Source organism: Gadus macrocephalus, chromosome 20, assembly GCF_031168955.1.
Source record: "Gadus macrocephalus chromosome 20, ASM3116895v1".
Lineage (NCBI taxonomy): Eukaryota > Metazoa > Chordata > Actinopteri > Gadiformes > Gadidae > Gadus > Gadus macrocephalus.
This window is the reverse complement of record NC_082401.1, coordinates 1,873,724-1,898,882: the sequence shown is the minus strand read 5'-3', so window position 1 is coordinate 1,898,882 and position 25,159 is coordinate 1,873,724. Positions and strand designations below refer to the sequence as shown.

The 25,159-nt window shown below is 44.1% G+C and overlaps 1 protein-coding gene across 1 annotated transcript; it reads left to right on the top strand.

Annotated features, from left to right (window-relative positions):
- The first annotated feature begins 1,766 nt into the window (after nucleotides 1-1,766).
- Nucleotides 1,767-24,232, top strand: nup35 (nucleoporin 35). The gene is made up of 10 exons (XM_060040528.1): nucleotides 1,767-2,637; nucleotides 2,752-2,925; nucleotides 12,595-12,713; nucleotides 14,246-14,297; nucleotides 15,512-15,608; nucleotides 16,533-16,602; nucleotides 16,701-16,829; nucleotides 23,407-23,589; nucleotides 23,966-24,053; nucleotides 24,184-24,232. The coding sequence occupies exons 1-9, from the start codon at nucleotides 2,625-2,627 to the stop codon at nucleotides 24,041-24,043; spliced, it is 915 nt and encodes a 304-aa protein (XP_059896511.1). The 5' UTR covers nucleotides 1,767-2,624; the 3' UTR covers nucleotides 24,044-24,053; nucleotides 24,184-24,232.
- Nucleotides 24,233-25,159: the final 927 nt, after the last annotated feature.

The following is a 25,159-nucleotide window of genomic DNA, read 5'->3' as shown; positions in this document are numbered from 1 at the left end:
ACGCATATGATATACGTCACCACACCCGCACTTGGAACTCGGCACAGAGATGGCACATAGAGATGGCACATAACTAAAACTCTCCACATGCCCAGACTTATAGTGGTTTTCACCTCTTTCTATGCTTTTATCGCCTTGAAAAAAAGTGGTGAAGTGGAGCAGAGAGATCGCCATCTCTGTGCCGAGTTCCAAGTGCTGGTGTGGTGACGTATATCATATGCGTCGAGAGCATCGAAGAGCTGTAGTTCACAAAGCGGCCTCACATAAAACCTAAAATTATCAAACTTCTTCACGAACATTTTTAGTTTTCTTTGCATGAGAAATTATCATTTAAATCCACAAACAACATATGTGTAATCCAGGGCATATAAAGACTGGGACCAGAAAATAATTATTTTCTCTCCATTGACACCCATTCATATTTTTCGATCTCATAGGTCCCATGAGCTCTACCGGAAGGGGCGTGACTTCGCCACTCCATTGGACATTCTCTGGCGGAACAGGGCTGCTATCTAGTGATGGGCAAATTAAGCTTTTATAAAGCATTGAACCAGTTGAGCCAATGTTTCGAAAATGGGTTCATTACTCGAAGCTTCAGTGACAGTGACCTCTGCTGGCGAAGTTCGAGGCTGCAGTGGATTCAACGTATCCCTGCTTTGAAAACTATTTGACGCACAAACACACAAACCCAAATACTTAATAGCATGATCTTTTCACGAATAAAGATTGATCTAAACACAGATGTCTAAATTGTTCTTAAAGGGATATGCCTAGCCTTCTGTCCAGATAGGCTAACTGATGTGCTAGGATATAATTGAAACAGCATATAAAAACTTTCCCCCCAGGAATGGGATTCGAACCCGGATCCTCCACTCCACAGTCAGTGTGTTATCCCCTAGTCTACTCTAATCGATACCTTACGTTGTTCTATTACATACATACCTTACTATGCACAACTCCCGTAAACGATTGTAGCATCGATTGTGTTTTTTTTTTCATTAAATAATTAGGCGGTGACCAGCTGGCTTCGGGCAAGGTTGGTTGGGTGTGCTTGAGTAACTCTAGGGCAGGGGTCTCAAACTCGCGGCCCGGGGGCCAATTGAGGCCCGCGGGATGGTATTTTGTGGCCCCCTACTTGACATCAAAGTTTAGTTTTGTGCAGCCTGCGCATTGTTGTCAAACGCACATTTTTGCTGAGTCGCTTGCCACGCTTTTTTATCACTTGTGATAGGGTGACCAGATGTCCCGGTTTTGCCAGGACAGTCCCAATTTTGAGTTGCATGTCCTGAGTCCAGACAAAAGCCAAAGGACGCTAAAATGTCCCGGTTCCACCAACCACTATGAAATGTCCCCTGTTGTCAGCGATAACATAGCCAACGTGATCTAATTATAGACTTTTTTTGTGGAATACTTTTTGTGGCCCAGCCTGACCCAGACCCTACCTCCAGCGGCCCCCAGGTAAGTTGAGTTTGAGACCCCTGCTCTAGGGGGTGATTATGTGGGATGCGGTTAGACACTCAAAGATTTGTATTGAGGTAGGCTGCCTTATGGATTGAGTCGGTTTCTTTTTTTTTTGCTCAAAGCTTCTCCACCGAGCCGCGGACCAGTCAAGTGATTAATTCAGGCAACGAACCAGTTGCTGCTTCGGACGTCACATGTCACGTGATTTTTTTTGCTCTGAAGCAAGCTTCGAAGCAGTGCTTCTTGGGAGTTGTAGATCAGGGTTTGAAGCACGTCACGTATCGAATCACACTGCCATCACTACTGCTATCCATTTGGATGGTACGCTGGTACGAACGACCAGCTTCAGCGAGAACGTGACGTATTTCCCTTGCTCCAGCCTTCCAGTTTGTCATTTGTGTTTCTGTCGAGCCACGAGGGGGAGTAGTAGCAGGCTAGTCATCATTAGCAACATAGCCTCTTTAGCAAACCAGTTTGAAAACACAACTTTACATTGAATTGCACGCAAAGCATGACCGTGCAATGCATAAATTGGTGACCGGATTAAAGCAGCAATGAAATCCAGTGTGTAAGAGGATTTAAAAACGACATTAAAACCTCCAACGTGGTACCAAAACAAAGAAAATACATCTCAACCCCCATTAACTATGGGCGCAGCCATCTTCTTTACAAGTTATACAGCCCTGCTCGCTCTACTTTGAAAGCGACGAGATACTACGACCAAAGGGGGGCGTGCCTCAGTGAAATGCCGCAAGAAATGCTGGGAGATTTGCGACTTTACCACTTCGTACATCCAAATGGATAGCAGCATAATATCGTCCCTGACCCGTGACGACTTCCTCTTCCGCTGAGAACCTCTGGAAAAAACATTATTGCCTTCACTTTTAACTTTGATTAAACACTTTAACTGTACACTTCAGTCATTTAATTTAACATCACCTATTATCTACTGGAGACACGGTCTCGTTGGAAGGACTCGTTCTGTTTTCAGCGGATAGCCACCTTCACTGCGTTAGCATCGTTAGCCTAGCAGCTAGCCGCCGCCGGTCTAATCCTCAGTTTGAATCCGCCCGCCTGGAGGAGACACACATCGCCCGGAGGAGACACACCGCCTGGAGGAGACACACCGCCTGGAGGAGACTCACGTTCCTGTCCTTAGAGAGATGGACCTACAAGGTAGGAGACATCTAAACATGATGACACGCTGGGATGGTATGAATAAGAGCCGTTCACTAATGTCTGTTCATGTTGACGCGGTCATTCACATGCGTCCCTCAATGGTTTCTAAAGGGGGTTCTGAGCCCATGTCCCTGGGCTCCCCCACGTCCCCCAAGCCCGGGCCTGGAGCCCAGTTCCTGCCTGGTTTCCTCATGGGTGACCTGCCGGCTCCAGCCAGCCCCCAGCCTCGGTCCTTCAGTCTGTCTGCTCCAGGGTTGGAGCCCAGGACTCCGCTCCACTCCGCAGGTATAAAGAGTTCCACACCTGCATGGCATTCATGACATACCTACACTTAACCCTAACTCTAGCCCTAGGCGATATGGACCAAAAGTCATATCTCGATGTCCTCAAGCAGAATATCGATATAAGATAAATATCGATATTTGTGGACGCAATGACATAGTTGCCGTTGCCGCGCTCATTTGTGCTCTCATTTCCATCCGTCGTTGTGCTCGATAACCTGCCTTGCTGATGGGGGAGGGAGAGAGTTACCGTGGAGTTACCGTTATTACTATAGCCTACCTACGTACCGTTTGGATTTACCGTTACTATTCCTACCGTTCGGAATTGAATAAAGTTTGAGGGTTGAATAAACCGTTGACTAGACACTGCCTCCCCCTCGTATTTGAGAACATTATAATATATAATATCACGGCCATAAGCTGTGTCCTCCGGAACATTATGAATCTTATTATATATTAATAATAATTTTATGATGTCGGGTTCTCCGACGTCTCTGGTTCTTTCACTTCCTCATCAATCTGAAGCACAGAATTGAGGCCCCGTCCACACGAAGCCGATCTTTTGGTGAAACCGCATAATACAGCCTTTCCACTGAAGTGTGTGGTACGGTTTGGTTCGCCTCAGTCCGGTAGGGAGGGGGCGGTATAGCCCAGCTCAGTTCCGAGGTCGCGTTTCCACCGCCGACAGTACCCTTTATGGTAGGCCGGATGTCGATCGCCGCGGCAGCTACGTAAACATCGTAAACAACGTCTTCCTCCCCAAGAATGCAGAGGAACGTCTCCACCTCCTTGTTTTGCCCAAGCAAGCGTTTTACGCGACATGTTCATTGTAAAGAATAATACCTCGAGGCTACTGTTTGTTTGTTTTTATCCCCACGTCGCCCGGAAGTGACGATTCTGTCGACCAATCAACGGAGGGGGTGTGTAGCTCGAATTTTCCGGCATCCTTTCAGGCGTCTCAGTACCCCAACGGAGGATTACTGAAGACGAGGGCAAAACGAGTACGGCTCAGTCCGGGTCACGCCAACTTTTGGCGGTGGAAACGCAATCCGTACCGCACCTTACCGAACTGTAGCGCGCCATAAATGCCGATCCATACCTCCGGATCCGGACGAAAATCGTCCGTCGGCCCAAACGTTGCCCCCGGAACTACCCTTCATACCTCCATCTGGTTTCAGCGTTGTTATGGATGTTACGCAATAAATCCTCTAGAGGGCAGTGACTGTCGTTTCACAAATTAACGGCATCGACAATCGCAAACATGACATCTGTAGAGATTAGGGCTGTAACGATATGCGTATCGAAACCGAAATCGCGACACTCAAAGCCACGAACCTGTCTCGCGGTGTGAGAAGGCAGAAGCGCGAAATGCCTTTTCTAACTCTCCGGTCAAATTGTCAGATTGAAATTGTCTAAATAATAGTCTGCTGACAGCGCCCCCTCCTATGCCGTAAGTATGCGACGAGATGCCCTCTCTGTGATGACAGCTCTCCGTGGCTACGAAGGATTGCATTTCTCCGCAGCCGTCGAAGTCCTCATATGCGATATGAACGACATTTATCCAGAGTGGGCCAAGCGCGAAAAAAATTGCCTCTGTGATCCTGTCTCTATTGTTTCGTGTGATTTGACTGGCAGTTTGTCTGCTTATAGGTCGGAATGAAGCGGCCACCGATTATTGACAGGATGGGTACTTTATTCTACCGGACTCGTTCGCTTCTTCACTAGACACACGCGCTACCGCTCGCTCTCCTCGCTCGTCCACTCACTCGCTGACGTCACTCACACACGCATACGCACACTGCCAATCTCGCGCACACACGTATGCTACTCGTAACACTGCCTCGTTAAAGCATCCTCCAACTGCAATCTTTGGTTATTTCTTTATTAATTTAGCTATACTTTAATAGTATTCTTTCTGTTCAAATCTGTTCAGCGTTCCAAATTATTCTTTATTAAATGTTAGTTAATTGGTAGATAAGTGTTGTTTAAATAAAATGCTTTTTAAATTTAAAAAAATCGTGGGATGTATCGAACCGTGGGTCAAAAATCGTGATACAAAACGAATCGTGAGGTTCTGTATCGTTACAGCCCTAGTAGAGATGATTTTGCTTTGCGTCATCCGAAATCGGCAAAAAAAAGTGCAAAAAGTGTGCGGTGGCATGTGACACCCCTCACCAACCCGCAGATTATCTCCTCAAAATGTTGTTAAATGACCAGTTACAACTCATTGCCAAAGCAGGGGAACAATAACAATAAAATAAAAATGTCAGGTATATAGTATAATATAAGTACAAAACGTCAAATACAATATATATATATATATCAGATATTATACTACTCTATCTATTTTCGCGAATGGTCTGACTTTTGACTCCATACTGCCGCCTCCATTTCCGGTGGTATTGCTCCGGTTCTCCCGGAGCACTCCGGATTCGTAAACTCAGAGGCGACGGACCCATTTACGGACGAAACACCTCCGGGACCGGACGAAACGGTCCGTATCCGTATTTACCGTAGGGTGTGAATGGGCCTTAAGACTTGTGCGTTTCGGCCGACCGTCCAGACGGAGCCGGCGAATCCGGTGCCCAAAACCGCACATTTCTGAAACCACTCTCGGAGGTCGTTTCAAATCTATCCGGTCGTGTTAGGATTTTTGTGGACACCTGAAACGCAAACGATGATGTCATTAGCCCCCTGCCAGCTGGGAGACGTCAGAGTTGCGTTTGAATTTTTCTATTTATTATTTTATTTGTATTTTTTGTAGCTTTAAATAAAGCCCCTTGATAAAAGTAATTACTAACTGTAGATTAAAAAGTATTTCTGCTCAATTTAAAAGGTTGAATCTCCTGGTGACTGAATGTTTGTATACAGCGCGCAGGCTTGATGCGCTCCACTTTGCGCACTGATGCGCCTTGAATATTTACTACAGCTTTTCTACAGCTCGATGCGGTTTCGCAATGACTCCGTCTTTGGGGAGATAGTCCTGAACCTCATTAAACGAACCCGGATCGTTTTCGCCCGTTTCGGCTCCGTGTGGACGGGGCCTGAATCGCGACATGAAGCGACGCCCGCCGGACACTTCGGCGGATGTCCGGGAGTCCGGAATCATTTTGGGACAATTGCTGTACTACCTTATCTGAATAAAAAATAATTTATGTCGAGACAGCTTAAGTTTTTGGGTCGCTGCAAGCAATTTTGAGCACGTTGTGCTGCTGCAAGTGATGGAAGAGGAGGTTGGTTGTACTCGACCCTTTAGTTGCGAAAGTTTTGAAGCACTCTCTATAAAAAAGCTTATTCTGTCATTTGTCAGACTAGGGCTGGGCGATTTGGCCTAAAAATAAAATCTCTAATTTTTCTAACTAATGGACAATTTATGATTTAAACCTTGATTTTTTTTCTGTTTTTCTCTAAACAAATTAAAAAGACCAAGGCAAAATTTAAATACATATTTTCTTTATTAACACAATATAAATAAATGAGATTACTAAGTAATCTAGGCCTATGTGAACCAATCAGTTGTTCGAGGATAAAAGATAAAATCAGCACCAATTGGCTGTCATTATCGTGCAAAGATTTTTTTATCAAACTGAAAAAAAAAGATCTTGTCGGCCATCCCTGAAAAACTTGTAAAATGCGATCGACTTTCTACAAACCTTACACGGAACAGTTTCTTCTATGTCTGACTGCTTGTACCCGAACCACTTCCATACAACTGAAGTAGCACCCTTTTTATGAATGAGTTCTTCATCTGTGTTCGTGGACATTTTTATGGTAGGGAAGATCCGGGTCGATTGAAACACGGGACGATTGAAACACAGCGATTTCCTCAAACCACGGAAGGCTTTCACGTCAAATTTCGTCACTACGTTCAGCACGCAAGACTGACCAACCCCGCAAAATTTCGTGTAATGACGTCCCACCGTTCAAATGTTATCCCCAAACCTGTTTTCGAGAAAAAGAAAAAAAAAGCCATTTCACAAACCGTAGCAAAGTAAAAATGCAAATTAATCGTTTAAACCGAAAAAATCACCCAGCCCTATGTCAGACACCTTGTACCATTTCCAAACTATGGAGCAATTTGTCTTCTGCTTACATACAAGCCAGGCACGGCGTAATGGGTGGGCCTGACGGACCTAGGACCAGCCACGGTTCAACAGGCCCACCCAAAACCTTTCTTGAAAAAAAACAAGAAAAAAATCTTCTGAAATGCTTTATTTTTTCAATGCAGCAAACTTTGAACGTTAAATGGCTGTTATCTTCATGGATGACCGTGAATTGGCGGTAGGCTATTGTAGTAGTTATCTCGTAGTAGCCTAGGCTACAATTGGGGGCTTGGGTAGAGGTGTTGCTGCATTGTCTCTACAACAGAGACAATAACGCAGCGATATCAACATGAGCAGTTCTAACTGGAGAGACGGTGAAATCCGCGAGCTGCTGACCATCATGGGAGAGAAGATGATGCAGTCGCATTTAACAAAGACGTTGAAAGAGGGTGCGATCTACTAGAAAGACGCAGAGGAACGTGCCTTCGTGCCAAGCTGCGACCGAACCGGCTAGGCAGTGTAAAAAGGCCTAAGGAGCAATCGCGGACAGGTCCGTCCTATGCACCGAAACTTTAAACAATGCAACAAAATATTTAAAGAGCAAGCTATTATTTACAGATATTATAACAATATATTCGTCAGTCATTTGTATTAGGTTAAACAAGGATTTGATAACGTTTTTAATTTAAGGACCACCCACAATTGATCTGGCCCATCCACAACTGGAATCCTGGCGCTGTGCCGGAATACAAGCTCCTCTGTGCCGCATTTGCCGGCAGACTCCATGTTTCGCGCCGTAGGGGATTTAAAAAAGTGACGTGAGTGGAAGGGGGGCCATGTGTATGTGAGCCGGAGGCAGAGCGGGAGAGTTAAGCTGAGTTACGAAATAGCTGGCCGCAGTCGCGGTTCGAAACTGCTGTTATTTGTATAAAATATGCTGTACTTTCAACGCAAATTAAACTATATCGATGTTGACGACAGCGTCTCGTACCATATCTCATCTGAAAAATATCGATATATTTCAAATATCGATATATCGACCAGTGTGTGTGTGTCTGTGTGTGTGTGATATTAGCAATATCAGTCCTAGCCAGGTTCGCAATACCAGTTGATAACATTTGTGTGCAAATGGAGTAGACATTTGGCTAGGGATGGTAAGGTAGTAGAGGTTAGGGGTGGGAAAAATAATCGATTCTTCGATGCATCGCGATTCTCACTAGAACGATTCTGTTTTGATTCAGATAAATTGATAATCAGGATTAATTTTTTTATTAATTTTTTTGCCTGCTGAAACATTCTGTTCGCCAGAGAGGGATAATATCTTCAGTGTGTATTGGCCAATCTGATTTGTCTTGACACGATTGCGATTCAGCCTACGCATAGCATGCGCGCAAACTCACAGCTAAGTTAATTCATCTGTTGATGTCTTTAATCACAAAAGTAGAAAGTGATTAGCAAACTGAGTAGCAAACCCAGATGAATGTATATATTTTTGAAAATCACGCATGGAAATGTACATAAAAAAAATTGTTGCATCGATAATCGTTTCAGAATCGAATCGTTGACCTCATAATCGGAATCGTATCGAATCGTGAGGTGCCAAGAGATTCCCACCCCTAGTAGAGGTATAAACCACAGATGGTGAAATTATGTGTTTGGTCAGAAATGAGTTAGATCAAGAATTATTTGAGAGGTGGTTAGGTCTTTGGTATTAGGTTAGTGGTGGTTAAGTTTTGGTAATATATTACAGATATTACTTGGCTTGTTGGTAGGGCAGTTCATCTGTGTGACTAAAAAGTGTTCCTTTCTGCTCAAAACGGGTCTATTGGCTGTGCCCCCTTGCTCCATCGAGTCATACATGGGTTTTTACAACGTTTGGCCATGCCTCCTGGCCCTAGATCCCGTGGAAACCAATGTGTCTGTTTATCCAAAACCTTTAACACTGTCTACGATTGCCAGTTATATCCCATCTTTACAGAGTTCTCCTGTGCAAACATGGCTTAGCCTTTAGGTTTAGGGTGACCTTACTGTACGTCCACACCAGGAGCGACCAAAGCGTCAAAGACGCTTTGGTCGCTCACAAAGTTTCGCTGCGAATTTTTCTGTTCGCTTTGGTCACTCAAGTCGCTCATGACGTACAATTCAATTATGCAGACGCATTTAAAGGAGCCGTATGCGTTTAATAGGCCCTACAGACAGCCATATCAAATAGTGCGATAAAGTGCTTAGACAACAAGTAGGACAGTGATTCCCCCCAATATAAAAAAAAATCCTAAAATGTAGGCTAATTACAACCGAGAACAAAAAACCCTGCGTGCTGTAGTAGTTGAAATATGTTTCACTGATCTGGATCTGCAAATCATGATCTGCACTCATTCGTCGCATTCAAAACAAATAGACATTAGCGCACATGGCTAATTTGCATACGTGCACAGGACTGGTTGGCTCCGCAAGGCAAATAATGGAACATATCTATCTATCTTGGTCTTTCTGTCTATCTATCTATCAACGCGTGTCTAGTTTTAATATGATGTATTGTGTGTATGTCCAGTCAGACTTGTTCTGTGTGGTCTTGTAGGCTACTGTCCTGTGTGGGCCGAACCACCTAAATGGATTCCCGACGATTTGTGTCGTTTGGTATTAATAAAGACTTGACTAGGCTATCTATCTAGACTATTTAATTAACAATTATTCACCTCAGGCTCCGTGAATAGTGGGGAATAGAGGGATAAAAGACAAGAGATATATCCCTTGTCATTTATCCCTCGTCTTGTCGATTAGTTTGTTTATGTGACGATTTCAAAAACTTTTTTGGTTTTGTTTAAAGCATGCTACACGCGATTGGTTGGTTAGATTGGTGGCATGTAGAGCAAATTAAAATGAGTCCCGCTTAAATACGAACGTTCTAGATGTAGCCTATAAATACTCCCGCTTATCATCACTTGATATCCAAACCACTATGGCGTTTCGATCTCTGAACTGAAAAAGGGTGGGTTCGTACAACACCGGGTGCCCAGTTACAGCCGCGATTAATACTTCAGCCGACATTTTGTTCAGTGAGTGAATAAAGGTAGGTAGGAACCAAAGTGCCTGCCGATGTTCCCTGGGATCCACGCAAGCGAAGAGCGTCTACATTCCGATTGGCTGTCAGTGTTTGGCCGCTGAAGCGAATAATAGTCATTTGCATAAAGTTAAAAAGTTTTCAACTTCTTTTTGACGCTCTGGTCGCTCAACTTTGGCCGCTGGTAGCGTTGGTCGCTTTGGTCGCTCTTGCCCATAGAAAGTGAATGACTTCCGGCGATTTGGTCGCTCAATTCGCTTCTGGTGTGGACGGACAGTTACTTTTTTAACATGGCTGTCTGCAAGGCAACACTTTTATTTTGCACGTATTTATATATAAAGAGGCTGTAGATTACCTTTTATATAAAATGCCAGCAGAATATTTCTGATAATGTCAAAGTGGCATGTTCTGGCGGCAGTAATACAGGCTTAATGTAGGGCTGTACGGTATGGACTAACATTTATGCCGCGTTTCCACTGCAGGGTGCGGAATGGATCGGATCGCAAAGGTGCGGTAGGGAGGGGGCGGTATAGCCCAGCTCAGTTCCGAGGTCGCGTTTCCACTGCCCAGTACCCTTGGTGGTAGGCCGGATGTCGATCGCCGCGGCAGCTACGTAAACATCGTAAACAACGTCTTCCTCCCCAAGAATGCAGACGAACGTCTCCACCTCCTTGTTCGCCCAAGCAAGCTTTTTACGCGACATGTTAATTGTACAGAATAATACCTCGAGGCTACTGTTTGTTTGTTTTTATCCCTGCGTCACCCGGAAGTGACGATTCTTTCGACCAATCAACGGAGGGGGGGTGTAGCTAGAATTTCACGGGACCCTTTCAGGCGTCTGGTCTCGTTTTGGGTACCGCAACGGAGGAGTCCCGAGAATGGGGCCGGAACGGGTACGGCAAAGTCCGGGTCACGCCCACTTTTGGCGGTGGAAACGCGACCCGACCCGCACCTTTGCGATCCGATCCGTTCCGCACCCTGCAGTGGAAACGCGCCATTATATCACGGTATGATTTGAGGCATAGACGGTAACGGTATTACATCACAGTATGTTAATTAATCTTCTAATTTCTATATAAATCATTTTAAAGGGGTATAATACTTGTTAGGCAGCTATTACTCTACTTTTCACATAGTACTGAGGTATTTTAAGAACATTTATTGAGCAAAACTGCAATAAAAAAATGCCAAATCCATTACTTCCATCTCTTCAAAACACTAATGTTTAATAGTATGGATTCAGCCATAGCTCCATGATTGAAGTTTCTTGCCAGGACACAGTGTACACCATACACTCACATTCCTCCCCTTAGTTTCAACAAGTTCGGACTAATGCGAATACCTCCATCCCTCCAAAGTTAGCATTGGCTGCTTCTTGCCATGATTGCTCTTCAAGCTACTGTCACGTACTGTGTGGAATGAGAGCTTGCGAAGGGAATATTGCGCTGGCGCGCAGCAAGCATACCCCCTGAGAAGGCAGTGTCGCTGTCAAATCTGTCCCTGGGAAAAGTAACGTGCGCCGAATGGAAAAAGGAACTATGTTTCATTTTCAGTAGTAACGCGTTTCTTTATTTTATGCCTGAAAAAAGTACAGTAGTAATGAACTGTCTAACGGTAACGTCAAAATCCCAACTGTAACGCAAATTCACACCGGTGTACTCTCTATACCGTTTATACCGTGCACCCCTAGCTGAAATACAATGCTGAAGAAGAATGGATACGACACACGTTATTTCACTAATGAACCTGGTCTGTCCTACAGAATAAACTTGTGCATTTGTTGCTGAAAGGACAGATCTGTGTGCAGCATGTTTGTACTGGTCTGGGTGGATCTGAGCAGCAATCCCACTATCCAGTTCAGCTAAACTAATTGATAATGAATAACTCCAAGAAGCATGGTGCCGATTAGGTAGGTTTACTCAAATTCAAAGATTGAAACTTAAACACAAACATAAATATAAATCAGTTACAAAACTGGATGCACTCAAAATGCAAAAACACAATATAACATATTGCAATAACTAAGTGCACGAAAGTTGGAGCGTAGCATTGCTGTAGCTCTCCACAGGCAATAAACAAATATGGAAAACATAGCTGGCGCCATATAAAATGGTACAAATAGATGATCCAATAACCAAAATAATGCTGCTGATGCATAGCTAAGTCCTAACAAGCTGCAGTACTTACAAACATTGCGATCATACAGCTAGCAAGACTAGGATGGTGGAAGATGCGATTTCTAGTGTTAATGTAGCTCAGTAGTCAGCTGAATCCCTTCCGGAATAGCCACTTCCAGCCAACTTCCGGAAGTATTAACAAATAAAGACCAGCTCGATAAAATAAAAGCCTCAGCATAAAAACAGTGAATAGCGTCGAGAACAATGTTTGAAGGTCTACTCTCGGACTCCTTTTGGGAGGGCTGCCTCCATTTCAGGTTCAGCTTTACACAAAGGAGCAGAATCTTGTTACCAACCCTGAATGACAATCAACTGCCCAAATCTGGAATCACCGGACCAAGTCTGCTCTATCCGAAATAATTGAGTTGTTCTTTAACTGTGTGTTGGGTTAGGCTCCACCCCTCAGCCCATCCTTCACACTCCAAAGGACAAGAGTGGAGCACCGCCGGCCCGCAGTATCTATGACGACCTGACCGCCTCTGGGGCCACACCCATCAACCTCTACAGACAGGTAGAGTGACACGCCGATTAGGGGTGTAACGATACATCGATGTAGATCGATACATCGATGTAGATCGATACATCGATTGATTGGCGAACGATCCAACTGCATCGATGCAACGCCCAAACATCGATGCATATCGCTGTATTACACGCTTTTATTATTATATATCTCCTTTCGCGGGTCTTTGTGAAACTATTTCTGCGCCAAGCCGCTCGTATCCATTCACCGGTTAAACGAGGCAACAGCGAGCACATGTGAGCACGAGGATGTCTAGTTTCGAGTTTTTCCAGCCGAACGTGGTTAAAAGTAGCCAAATCGGGCTGAAAAATTTGCCCAATCTGGCAACACGGACGGCTTATCTTAACAGCCAAGATGATTCCGAGGGATGTTTTGTTTTTAGAAGAAAACTATCCATACAGATAGGTTGGGAATGGTCTACGTTCAAAATGAAAGATCATTACAGGCTCTTTAATTTAAGCCATAAAAAACCTTTGGCACTTCAATGCAATTATGTGGCACTTTATTATTTTTATTAAAAATAGATTTTTTTGTTTTAAATATCCGGAAGAGCAAAGAAATAAAATGATGAAATTATAATTAAGTTGATGTGAGTTGATGTGATTGTAAGAGGTTGTGTTAAATGGGCATATGATATCGTCTCATATCGATCGCATGCCGCTGAATCGAAATCGTATCGCGGCCGACTTTTGATATCGGCAAATATCGTATCGTTGTCCAATGAATCGATATTATATCGTATCGTGATGAAACCAGAGATTTACACCCCTAACGCCGATCTGGGTTCTGTTCATAGAGAGTGGACAGACTGATCTGTGGTCTGTTCATACAGAAGGGGACAGGCTCTGTATGAACATACTGTTGGTATGGAAGACTGCACTGATCTGGGGTGTTTTCACAACTGACTGAATTGACATTCATTTTCCTAAAAAGCCCTTTTTTGTATATTTGCAGATCAACTCAATTATAGATAATAACAATTAAGATCACAATGTTTAAAATGTAAACTAGCTCGTAGCATAAAATCACCTGGACAAATATCTGTAGTCAATGTGGATCAATACTGATTTAAAGATTGTGTTCAGTAAAATCTGAGCCTATAAGTAATTTATTCTACAAATAACAAATGCTGGCCACCCATACCTCTCATTGTATACATATACATAAATTCTACTATTGACACTCCCAAAACGTCTGCCACTAATGCCACTAAGCCAGCCCAGTGACACACACTCACTTACTCACTCTCTCTGACAACACCAATGTACACGTATGGCAAGTCAGTTTAACCTGCATTATATACAGTCTATATTAAATCAGTTTAACCTGTATTATATACAGTCTATGTTAAGTCAGTTTAACTTGTATTATATACAGTCAGTCAGTTTAATCTGTATTATATACAGTCTGTTTAGTCAGGTTAACCTGTAATATATAAAGTCTATGTTCAGTCCATTTAACCTGTAGTCCTTCCCTGGATTCAACGCTGGTGGCTTTATGGTCTGTCTCTCTTTATCCAGCCCTTTACAGGTTTCCAGTCCCCTATGTCTGGACATCAAGCTCCTGGCTCAGGTACAGCAACCCTAACACGGTCCCTAACGAAAAGAGATATGTGGAGAGATGCTATCGGCAACATCGATATAGGTCATTTGTGTTGAAAGTAAAGCGCATTTGCTCCAAATAACAGCCTTTTCAAGCAGTGCCTGCCCCCTGCCATTTCCTCACTCTGCTTATCTTTCTCCGTCCCACTCTGCCTCTCACTAACACACGCTCTGCCCCAGCCCCGCCCTTCCACTCGCGTCACTTTTTGAAATCTGATATTGATATTGAAGTTTTGAAGCGGGGGGGAATAGCGAGAGAATAGCGAGCCGGTGCGTGATTAAAAGTAGCCCAATAGAAAGGGAAAAATTAACTATAATCTAGCATGTAAGCAATCGCTCCATTAATTAGTTATTCAGTGTTTCATGTATTTATGCTTATTATTCTTTTTCTATTGACCAAATTTATGACTATCTTGTGTTTTTGTGGCTCCGCATCAGCAGCAGCGCTTGCCTCAACTACGAGCGTGCAGGCAAAAAGCGCGGCTCATTTAAATGTAAAAGCAAAATCGCAAGAGCGATATGAGCTGTAAATATTTTGGACAGCGTTGCGTTTTGAGCTATCCGGCCAGTTTGTATCTTTCACAGCTTTTGGTGTGAACGTACAGTGACACCGGTTTGAAACTAAAACTGTGATTCTGAAGAAAGTTTATGATATTGAAATTCCGTTTAGATATTATTGAAGATAGTAGTGTGAAGATTTGTTAAATGGTTTAAACAAAGATAAAAGGTTGAAAGTTGATTGCTCCACCGTCCTCCCATTGTCTCCCATGTTAAAAAAAAGATAATATTTTATAATATTTTAAAAGTAGAATATCTTAAAAAGTATAAAATATTTAGAAAATCTGAAAAGAAGCGCGCGATTTCAAGCTATTCTGAATACTTTAAAATTGGAGTCTCTAGGTGAAAAATTGAGGAAGGAGATGGGTCCTAAAGTTTGAAGAGCATAATAAAGAAAGAAAGAATAAAACTTATGAAGAACAATAGTTGTGCGCTGCATGCAGCGCTCACCTAAATATCATTGTCATCACCTGCTTTTAAAACGTACTGTATGGAACAGTCAGCTTTGTGAACCATTGCACCCCTAATATTGGTGGATTCAGGTGTCTTGTGTGTGTGTATTCAGGTCTCTGTATGTAATTTTTTTAATTTGTGTGTATTCAGGTGTGTATTTGTGTGTTTTAGTAGGGGTGTTATCTCCAGCGCAGGTGGATCCCTTCTACAGCCAGGGGGAGGCGCTGTCCTCTGAAGACCAGCTGGACCAGACGTGGGTCACTGTATTCGGGTGAGTGCTGTAATGACTCTACCCTGCCACCTGGTGCTAGCCTGGTTCTACCAGACTCTCGTACTTCACTTCATTTAATTTCATTTGTACAGAGAGTCTGGACCTAATCAATTGACAAACGTTAACTCACTTGAAGGCGGGTGTCTGTTGAAGTTTAAAATGATTGGATCTGCCCAGTGCCACTCTGGATCTGCCATAACCAATCGCTAACGTTTGGTTGTGACGTATGTCATGCGCCGGGAATCACGCGCAGGTTGTACACAAACCAAACACCTTGCGCGTCTGCACGAAAATGTCCGTCAACGACAGCTGCAGGTTTTGTTCGTCTAATTTAATTTATCAGGGAAAAATTGCACATTGTAAATCAACTACCGACCTAACCCTAACAACAACTCAAACTGGCGTACGACTTTATCGTCATTGTTCTCAGACACGCCCTCTGTTCGCTGATTGGGGGCCGCTGTGGCGGCACCAGAAAACCAAATTACATACAGCAGGTCCAGACCTAGTACTGAAGGGAAATTCAAATTGAGCGGAAGTACTTAGGCGGGCGGAGCCAGGCTAACCTGGTGCACTAATGGAGCCTGATCAAGTCTCCACGAGGCTAAAGACTTCTTCCTGAAGTTAGCGTGCTGGATCTGGAACTTATTGGAAACTTTCAAAATATTTAGCTTCCTCTGGCTGTTTCTCTAAATGGTCCACCCTAGCTTTGATACATGACCCATTAATGACACGTAACCGTTTGCCCTTCAGCCTCCCATCCACCTGTGGCATCTGTACATTATGTTCACAGATCAAAGATGTTCACTCTTTTGTTTCCACAGTGAATTGAAGCTCAAAGATGTTTTGTTCAGATGGAGTCGTTGTGATTGTTCTCCAGCACAAAGTGGAGGCAAAGCTCACTGTGTCTGTGTTGTGTCTCAGGTTTCCTCCTGCTTCTGCCTCCTACATCCTGCTGCAGTTCTCCCAGTACGGCAACATCCTTCACCACACGGTAACACGCATGCACTCTCTCTCTCACACACACACACGTAGACAAGTTGTTGTGCCTTTCTTTTGGCCTGTCGTGGTGATGTCTGCTGCTGTGTTTAGATGTCTTCTCCGGGGAACTGGATGCACCTCCAGTACCAGTCCAAGCTGCAGGCCAGGAAGGCACTGTCTAAGGATGGCAAGGTGTTCGGAGACTGCATAATGGTGGGGGTTAAACCCTGCATAGACAAGGTGAGGCTGCTTACTTAAGCCATGCAGTGGCATTAACCATCAGGGCCGCTGGTTAACAAACAGACTTAGGGACGGGGAACTGGATCTCTGGAACTGTGTCAGGGCTTCCGCGGGGTTGGTAAAGGTATTAAAAGGTAGTAAATGAAATTAGCCCGAATTAAGGCAGGGCTCCAGAGTGCGCCTAATTTGGGCGCACATGCGCCTAGAATTCGGGGTAGTGCGACCAAATATTTTATTTGGGCGCACCGGTGCGACTGAAAATTTAACTGGTATAATTATTATTTATTTTTTATTTACATAGCAGTCTATTCATAATATTGCAATGACCACGGAAGAGGCAGTGAATGAAGTATTGATTAGACAGCGATTTATTAGATACCTAATAAACCGTTGGAACACGCAAGACCGGTAACAATAGCAACGCCGGTAAACAAACCCGCGAAGCCCAATCCAGGGGCCTGTAGTACGAAGCTCGATTAGAGGGTTAGCGAGGTATGTTGAGCTGAAAGCCTGGGTTAGCTGTACCATGAAAGTCGATCTCTTTAAGCGTCGCTGTATCACCATGGTGACTTATGGCGCGTTTCCACTGCAGGGTGCGGAACGGATCGGATCGCAAAGGTGCGGATCGGGTCGCGTTTCCACCGCCAAAAGTGGGCGTGACCCGGACTTAGCCGTACCCGTTTTGGCCAGTTTTGGCCTCGTTTTCAGGACTCCTCTGTTGGGGTACTGAAAACGAGACGAGATGCCTGAAAGGGTCCCGGGAAATTCTAGCTACACACCCCCTCCGTTGATTTGTCGACAGAATCATCACATCCGGGTGACCATTTGTGGGTGTTCCCATGGACCTCGGCGCACTTATCGTACAGGCGTCTCTCCGGAGACAGAGGGTTTTTCGGGACATAGCCGATCCCTTGGCATTTTCTGACGATATTCTTTATGAGAGATACAGATTCGGCATTTATTTAAGGCATTTATTTAATGGTCAAAATATTATTAATCAATGGCGTAAATAAAAATAAAATAAAATCGACGGTGCAACCGGTGCAGCTGCCCGGTTGCCCCCCCCCCCGTCAACAACTCAGCGCAAATAAATAAATATAAATGATTGCTAATAGCAGGTCATACTTTCAAATGATTGCACCATAAATACGTGCTGGTGCACCCAAATAAAAAATGTAGGCGCACCAGTGCACCCAAGGAAAAAGTTAGTCTGGAGCCCTGTAAGGTAAGTAAGAAACGTCATCAGGTATTAAAATTCCAACAAGGCCTATTCGTTTTTTCAATTTGTGTAATTTACGTGCAGGCCTATCTCCTAAAATTACTAAAACTTAATTTTTATGTTGCGAGTAGGACCTGAGTAATATCAATGATGTCACGTGGTGCGTGCGCTGAAACAAACTGGATATACCCGGCTGGCTTGCAGCGAAACCACTTCGGAGTTCGCTTCTGTTAGTTCAAAGTCATTTGAAAGACTTTAATGGGGAAATGCACATTTTCGGACATCTGGCTTGAGGAATCGATATTTAAAGGTCCCATGACATGAAAATCTCACTTTATCAGGTTTTCTAACATAAATATGAGTTCCCCTAGCCTGCCTATGGTCCCCCAGTGGCTAAAACTTGCGTTTGGTGTAAAACGAGCACTAGCTGTTCTGCCCGCCTTTGAAAAAACGGAGGCTCAAGCGCGCTGATTTGGAATGTCTTAAGGTATGTCGTCACAAAGCATCTAAGCTCCTCCCCTTACTCTGCCTGGCCCGCCAAGAGACATTGGCCCGCCAATGAGACACGACCGTGCGAGCGCCACATATGTGTGTGTGTGAATACACTGTAACGCAAGTGTTTCTTGTCGGTTCTTTGACGTCTCTTGTATTTCCACAACGAGACTGTAGTGGGGGTTATCTGAGCCATGGTTGAGAAGGAATTGGGGGGAAAGGAACTTTGGCTTTGACTCGCTGAAGTACATGAACTGTGACATGCCGCCGGTTGCCGCGAGGCACCATCGCCCGGCAGCAGGCAGCAGGCATGCGGTTCAGTCTACTTCAGATTGATGTGAAAGTGGAAGAACCAGAGACGTCGCAGAACCCGACAAAGTCGTTTGTGATTCATAATATCGTCTGGAGGCGCACACAGCTTTTGGCCGTGATAATATGTATTATATGATATAGATATCTATGTATTATATGATATTATTTAGATATAGAGCTCCAGGACTGTAACGCAAGTGTTGTACACTTCCTTGTTATTTGGATAACCGTTCTGCTTTTGGTGTTATGGCGCATAACACGTCAGACTCTCGTCTCTGGTATTTCTACAACGAGACTCGTAGTGGGGGTTATCTCAGCTAAGGTTGAGAATGAATTGGGGGGCAGGAACTTTGGCTTTGACTCCCTCAAGAACATGAACCACGGCATGGAGGAGAAAGGGATTGTTGGCGGCGAATGTCTCCCGCTTGAGCCCCGCTGAGGGACCACCGCCAGAGGCGGAGGTGCCTAAGCGCTGCCCGGCAACAATCCCTTTCTCCTCCTTGTCGCGGTTCAGTCTACTTCACATTGATGTGGACGTGGAAGAACCAGGAACGTCGGAAAACCCAACGCCGTCGTTTGAGATTCTTAATATCGGCTCACACAGCTTTTGGCCGTGATAATATATATTATATGATATAGATATCTATGTGGCTATATGATAATATTTAGATATAGAGCTCCAGGACTCCCGTGTGTTCTATAATGTTTACAGAACACGGCTAAAGGCTGTGTGCGCCTCGCCATTGCGATACATCCACTGTAAACAGAGCGCATGGTACCGTGGCTGCAAGCTGCTCAGGGCCACACCCCCACCCTCCTTGACCCGCCTCGCTCCTCCTCATTTGCATTATAGCTACAGACACCAAAACAGCGCATTTGGGGGAAGCTCAATGTGCGACTGGCTCGGAGTGGCTGTAACTGCACCACGGCTGAATTTCGGGAACGTCTTTGAATACTGTGTTAGTTGCCCACTAATACCTATATTAAAGAATACATAAAATAGCATGTCATGGGACCTTTAAAGAATTGTACGGTATAAACGTATAGGGGGATTATTTGTTTATCAACACGGTGGATACGCGTGCAGAATGATCGCAAAAAGAACATTTGCTTGACCGGTTGGCATGTGTGGTTAAGTTGCGGTGTTAATTAGTGATGTTGTCAGCTTACTTTTACATTAAACTGTTATCAGAGTCTGAGAATGCGGTTACATGCTATAGACCCTATAGTATCTGGTATAAAGGCTGGGACGAATTTCATATTATAAATATGTAAACTTTACGTTGAAAGTATAGACCGTCGCGATTCCCATTGAAACTAATGGAGCGGTTATTATTCTTCAAAACGAGAGCTGGTCAATTGTGAAAAATGAATTAAACTGTAATCAGACAACGCGGTTATATGCTTTAGACCCTTGAGCAGGGGTCGGCAACCCTAGGCACGCATGCCACCACTGGCACGGGGCAGCATAAAAAAGTTGGCACATTGGCACAAAAAAGTTTTTCTTATTTTATTATTAAAAGATTCACAGCACAATGCGGCAGCATAATCATTACTACCGATATTATTTTGCACTTTATTCTTATATATTCTCGTTTTTTTTTACATTTCTCACAGTGCAAATATGTTTTTGAATGAGTTTCTGAAAATTGTGTTTTAAGATGGGACATGTGTAATCAAATTTGTAAGCCCATGTTGCAAATATATCAACCAAAAAACATTTAAAATGTTGATGCATGATTGTGGACTATATGGAAATGGTACCATTCCAGGTCTTCTGGAAATGTTTTTGGTCGCTGTGTCATTCAGCTTAATTTTTAATATTTTGTTGCTTAAGGCACATCCATTAACGAGAAAATGTCAAACTGGCACTGCATGTTGAAAAGGTTGCTGACCCCTGCCCTAGAGTATCTGGTATAAAGGCTGGGACGAATTTCGAATTATAAGTATGTACAATCCATAACGCTGGCTCCCTGGCTCATAGCTCAGCAGACTAGAATACCTCCCGTTACCAAGTCGTAGCTGAGGTCCGTCCTTTTCATGTGAAAAACTTTATATTTCGATTGTAAAACTCATGAAAATATGAATGAATGATCTTAATTTCTTATCTTTGGCCAGTGACCATGGTATAAGCGGAGATTATCCCCTTCGAGGTGTCAAAAACATGTTTGATCGATCGTAATTAAAGGGGACTACTTTTTGAGGGAGAAGAACTCAAACAGTATACATTTAATACGCATGCAATACGAATAAGAAAAAGCATAATTATTAAAGTATTTTAATTGTTTGATTATGTCGGCAAGCAATAAAAAGAATAAATGGGATAATCAGTCTTATTAAAACGGTTTGTGCGACCAACCGCACAACAAGACATGATTGCGGCTCTTGTCGATCTCGTCTCTTTCTGCATATGACATGCGCGTAGAGCGGGGAGTGACGTAGGCTGATAATCCCTCTATAGAAAGTACACTGATGTGAATTTGCGCTACGGTATGGATTTTGACGTTACCATAAGACCGGTAGACAGCCGCGTTTACATGGACATTTCTGATCTGTTTAGAAGTGGAAGAACAGATCAATCGGAATAAAAAATTATCATATATATACGGCTTAATCGGAATACAATTGTCTGATCGGAATACAATTCCATGCGGAATAGAAGAGGTGGTGTAGCCCGCTATAATCGACATGTATACACTTATTCCGATTGGTTTGGGGTGGGTGCGGCTACTTTTTAACTTAGAGAGATGGCATCAGCAGCTGCAGTATTTCGCAATTGGTCAGTCGGTACTTATGCATACCGAACTTGACCGCTGTCAAGGACGGTGGATATTTTGCTTGATTCACGTCTTTCTTAGCACTCCGTAAATAGTCCGGTAACTTATCAACCGCAGCGTGTCCAGTTTCTAAGCGACGTCAACGTCTTTGGCGGACTATTTCTCTACTGATCACACTACGAATGGTAATTGTGAAATGACACGCCGTGTGAAGATATGGTTTCGTTTTGGCAAGGAGCCGTGTAATAATGTATAGAACGTCGCCGGTCATTATCGAAAATAATACCCTTCAGGGCAAAGCAAGACACCTCCACTTCGCATCGCAGTACGTTTTGCCCTTTCGGTGCTTATTTACCCGATAATGACTGGCGTTCTGTACTACAACATTATCCCTTACATATATCATATAAGTCCAGACCAACCTAACGGTTGTGTGCGAGAGACATACGAACGTAAGCTTACCACTTTTGTAAACGCCATAGGCCTATATACACATTCGGATTGCATGATAGGAATAGATCTATTCCGATTAGAAATCTATTGTGCCATGTAAACGCGGCTAGTGTTGTGTGTAACGGGTTACTGCGCGGTACTTTTTCATGTAAAACCTTTACACTGTGATAACAATATTTAACAAGGTAATTATAACTTAACTTCAACACTGAACACAAACTCTCTCTCTGGCACTCTCTGTCTATGTCCACTTTGTACCTGATTAAAAACTATGGACCAAGTCCCGTTTGGACATCTTGATTAATCCAACTCCTATGGTCTCTCTCTTGAAGTCGTGCTGGTATTAAAAAATATCGTGACCCTTAAAAGGTAGTAAATTGAACTTAAGAATTTCTGTATAAACCATGTGTGTGCATTAACAGAGTAGTGGAAGACACTAGACCCAATATAAGGTGTTCCCTCAGATTAGATTCAGATAGAGGACCTTCATAAGGCTACAAAGGAATAAAAACCAGGCGCATACCATACCATTATGCGGGTGATATCCGCTCCCTATGTGTGTGTGCGTAGGGCCCTTCTAGAGACCTACGGGAGGCTAATGGTGCGTTTCCAACGGCAGGTCCTCTTCGGCCCAGCACGCCTTGACCCAGTAGTGACGTTGCGGTTTGGCCCAGCTCAGTTACGACTCGCGTTTCCACCGCCGACAGTACGCTTATGGCAGGGCAGGGATTAAGCCGGATGGCGAAAGCCGCGGCAGCTACCTAAGCATCGTGACCTCCATAGCGACATTTCTTGCAAAAACAAAGCTTTCGCCGTTGTCCAGAAGTACCTCACGGGTACTGGGTTTGTTTGTTATTATCCCCCTGTCGCCTGGAAGTGACTATTCTGTCGACCAATCAACGGACGGCGTGTGTAGCTCAAACTTGTTCGAGATGATTACGGCTCATCACGGCTCAGTCCGGACCCCGCCCACTTTTGGCGTTGGAAACGCGTACCGCGGCGCACCTTTGTATACCGACCCGCACCCGCTGGTGGAAACGCGCCATAAGAGGAGCACCTGGTCTGGAGAGAGGCCTCTAGCCTCAGTTTATACTAAATAAATGTCCTTAAATCCTCCGTGAAGGCAGAGAGAACAGGACACAGTTTTCACTTTGGAATTTAGTTTTAATGTCGGGAGTGACTCGGGAATAGCAAAAATCCTCTTGACTAACTATATAACTATACAACTATCGCAACTTTTACGGCGGTGTAATTACGTTGCAACTAATCAGGTCCATTGTTCTGTGGATTAACGGCTCTAATATGTGTTCTATGCTCTCTCCAGAGCGTGATGGAGGGTTTGGACCGGGCCTCCACCACCAGCTCTGTGTGTACTCCCCATCAGCTCCCCTCCACCCCTCTCCACCTCCCATCCTCTCACAACCATTCCGCCCTCCTCCCCTCCACTCCACGCTCCTCCATGAGGCCGCTGAGTGCTGCCTACAAGGCTTCTAGTAGTGACTACCAGGTACACTTACCCTTAAACACATCCAACTGCCGTACACTTACCCTTAAACACCTCTAACTACCATACACTTACCCTTAAACACATTAACTAGCATACACTACCCTTAAACACCTCCAACACACTTTAAATTGCCCTTGGACACATCCAACTACCACACACTTACCCTTAGACACCTAACTACCATAAACTTGCCCTTAAATACATTAAACTACCATACACTTACCCTTAAACACATCCAACCACCAGGTACACTTACCCTTATACACCTAAACTTACCCATAAACACATTTATTACCATACATTTACACTTGAACACATGAACTACCATTACTAGTACAACTACTCATTATGTATCTGATGTTTGATTTGTTTCCAGGTTGTGGCCGACAAACTGACACCCAGGAAAGATGATACCTTTGTGTCTAAAGCTATGGAGTACATGTTTGGCTGGTAGCTGTGTGTGTGTGTGTGTGTGTGTGTGTGTGTGTGTGTGTGTGTGTGTGTGTGTGTGTGTGTGTGTGTGTGTGTGTGTGTGTGTGTGTGTGTGTGTGTGTGTGTGTGTGTGTGTGTGTGTGTGTGTGTGTGTGTGTGTGTCCTTTTTTAATCTGATATGGTTGCAATAAAATTGAGAATTTGTTTGTTATTGTCTAGTTGTGTTTTCTAGTGAGTGGACTGTGGATGTGAACCTCTCTTCTTTTGATTGGTTCACGGTAACGTCTACAATAAATACAATAACACAAACAACCAATAAGTGAGAATCTTTCTGGTGGAAGGTTATACCCAATTCATTCAATCTTACCCTAACCTTACCCCCCCCCGACCTGGACGGGCTCATCCCGCCGGATACCTGGAGGACTCTAGGTCAACGCCTCCTGTTTGATCCTGCGGGGGGAACGTTATGTCGGCTCGGGAGCCCGCAGGGGCCTGTAGTCACAGCGTGGTTCTGTCAGCTCGGTGTTGCCCATGGAGTCACAGTGTGGCTCCGTCTTGCTCATGTCGGTATCGTGGCGGTGCTAGGTGTTTGCGTGTCTGTGGGTGGTGAATGAGGAAGTAGCCAGACGTGTTAGTGGAGCAGATCAGTAAAAATAAATCGTTGACTTTGGTATACAAGCATGAAATTTAGCACATATACTCTCTAAGGGCCACTATTTTAGAAAAAGGTGTTGGCCACTCAAAAATTCAATATGGCGGCCATTTTTCAAGATGGCCGCCATTGCTATTCAATGCTTATATCAATTATTCAAATAGTGATCCAAGCATAATATTTGATACAAATACTATCTAACGAACATGGTAATGGAAAAAGATGCTTGGCCCAGTAAAATTCAAGATGGCTGCCATTTTTAAGATGGCCACCATTCCGGTCGAATATTATTTAAATTGTTGAAATGGTGATTCAAGCATACAATTAGGCAGAAATAGGGGATTATCACGCTTCCTGGTTCCGGTGGCGGGATTTGTCTTCGTTGTGCATGAACACTTCCGGCGCACTTCCACCATGGCTGAAACAAAGGCGAGATGTCACTGCTCTCTGTTCCACTTTGTACATCTAACAAACAACACCAACCCT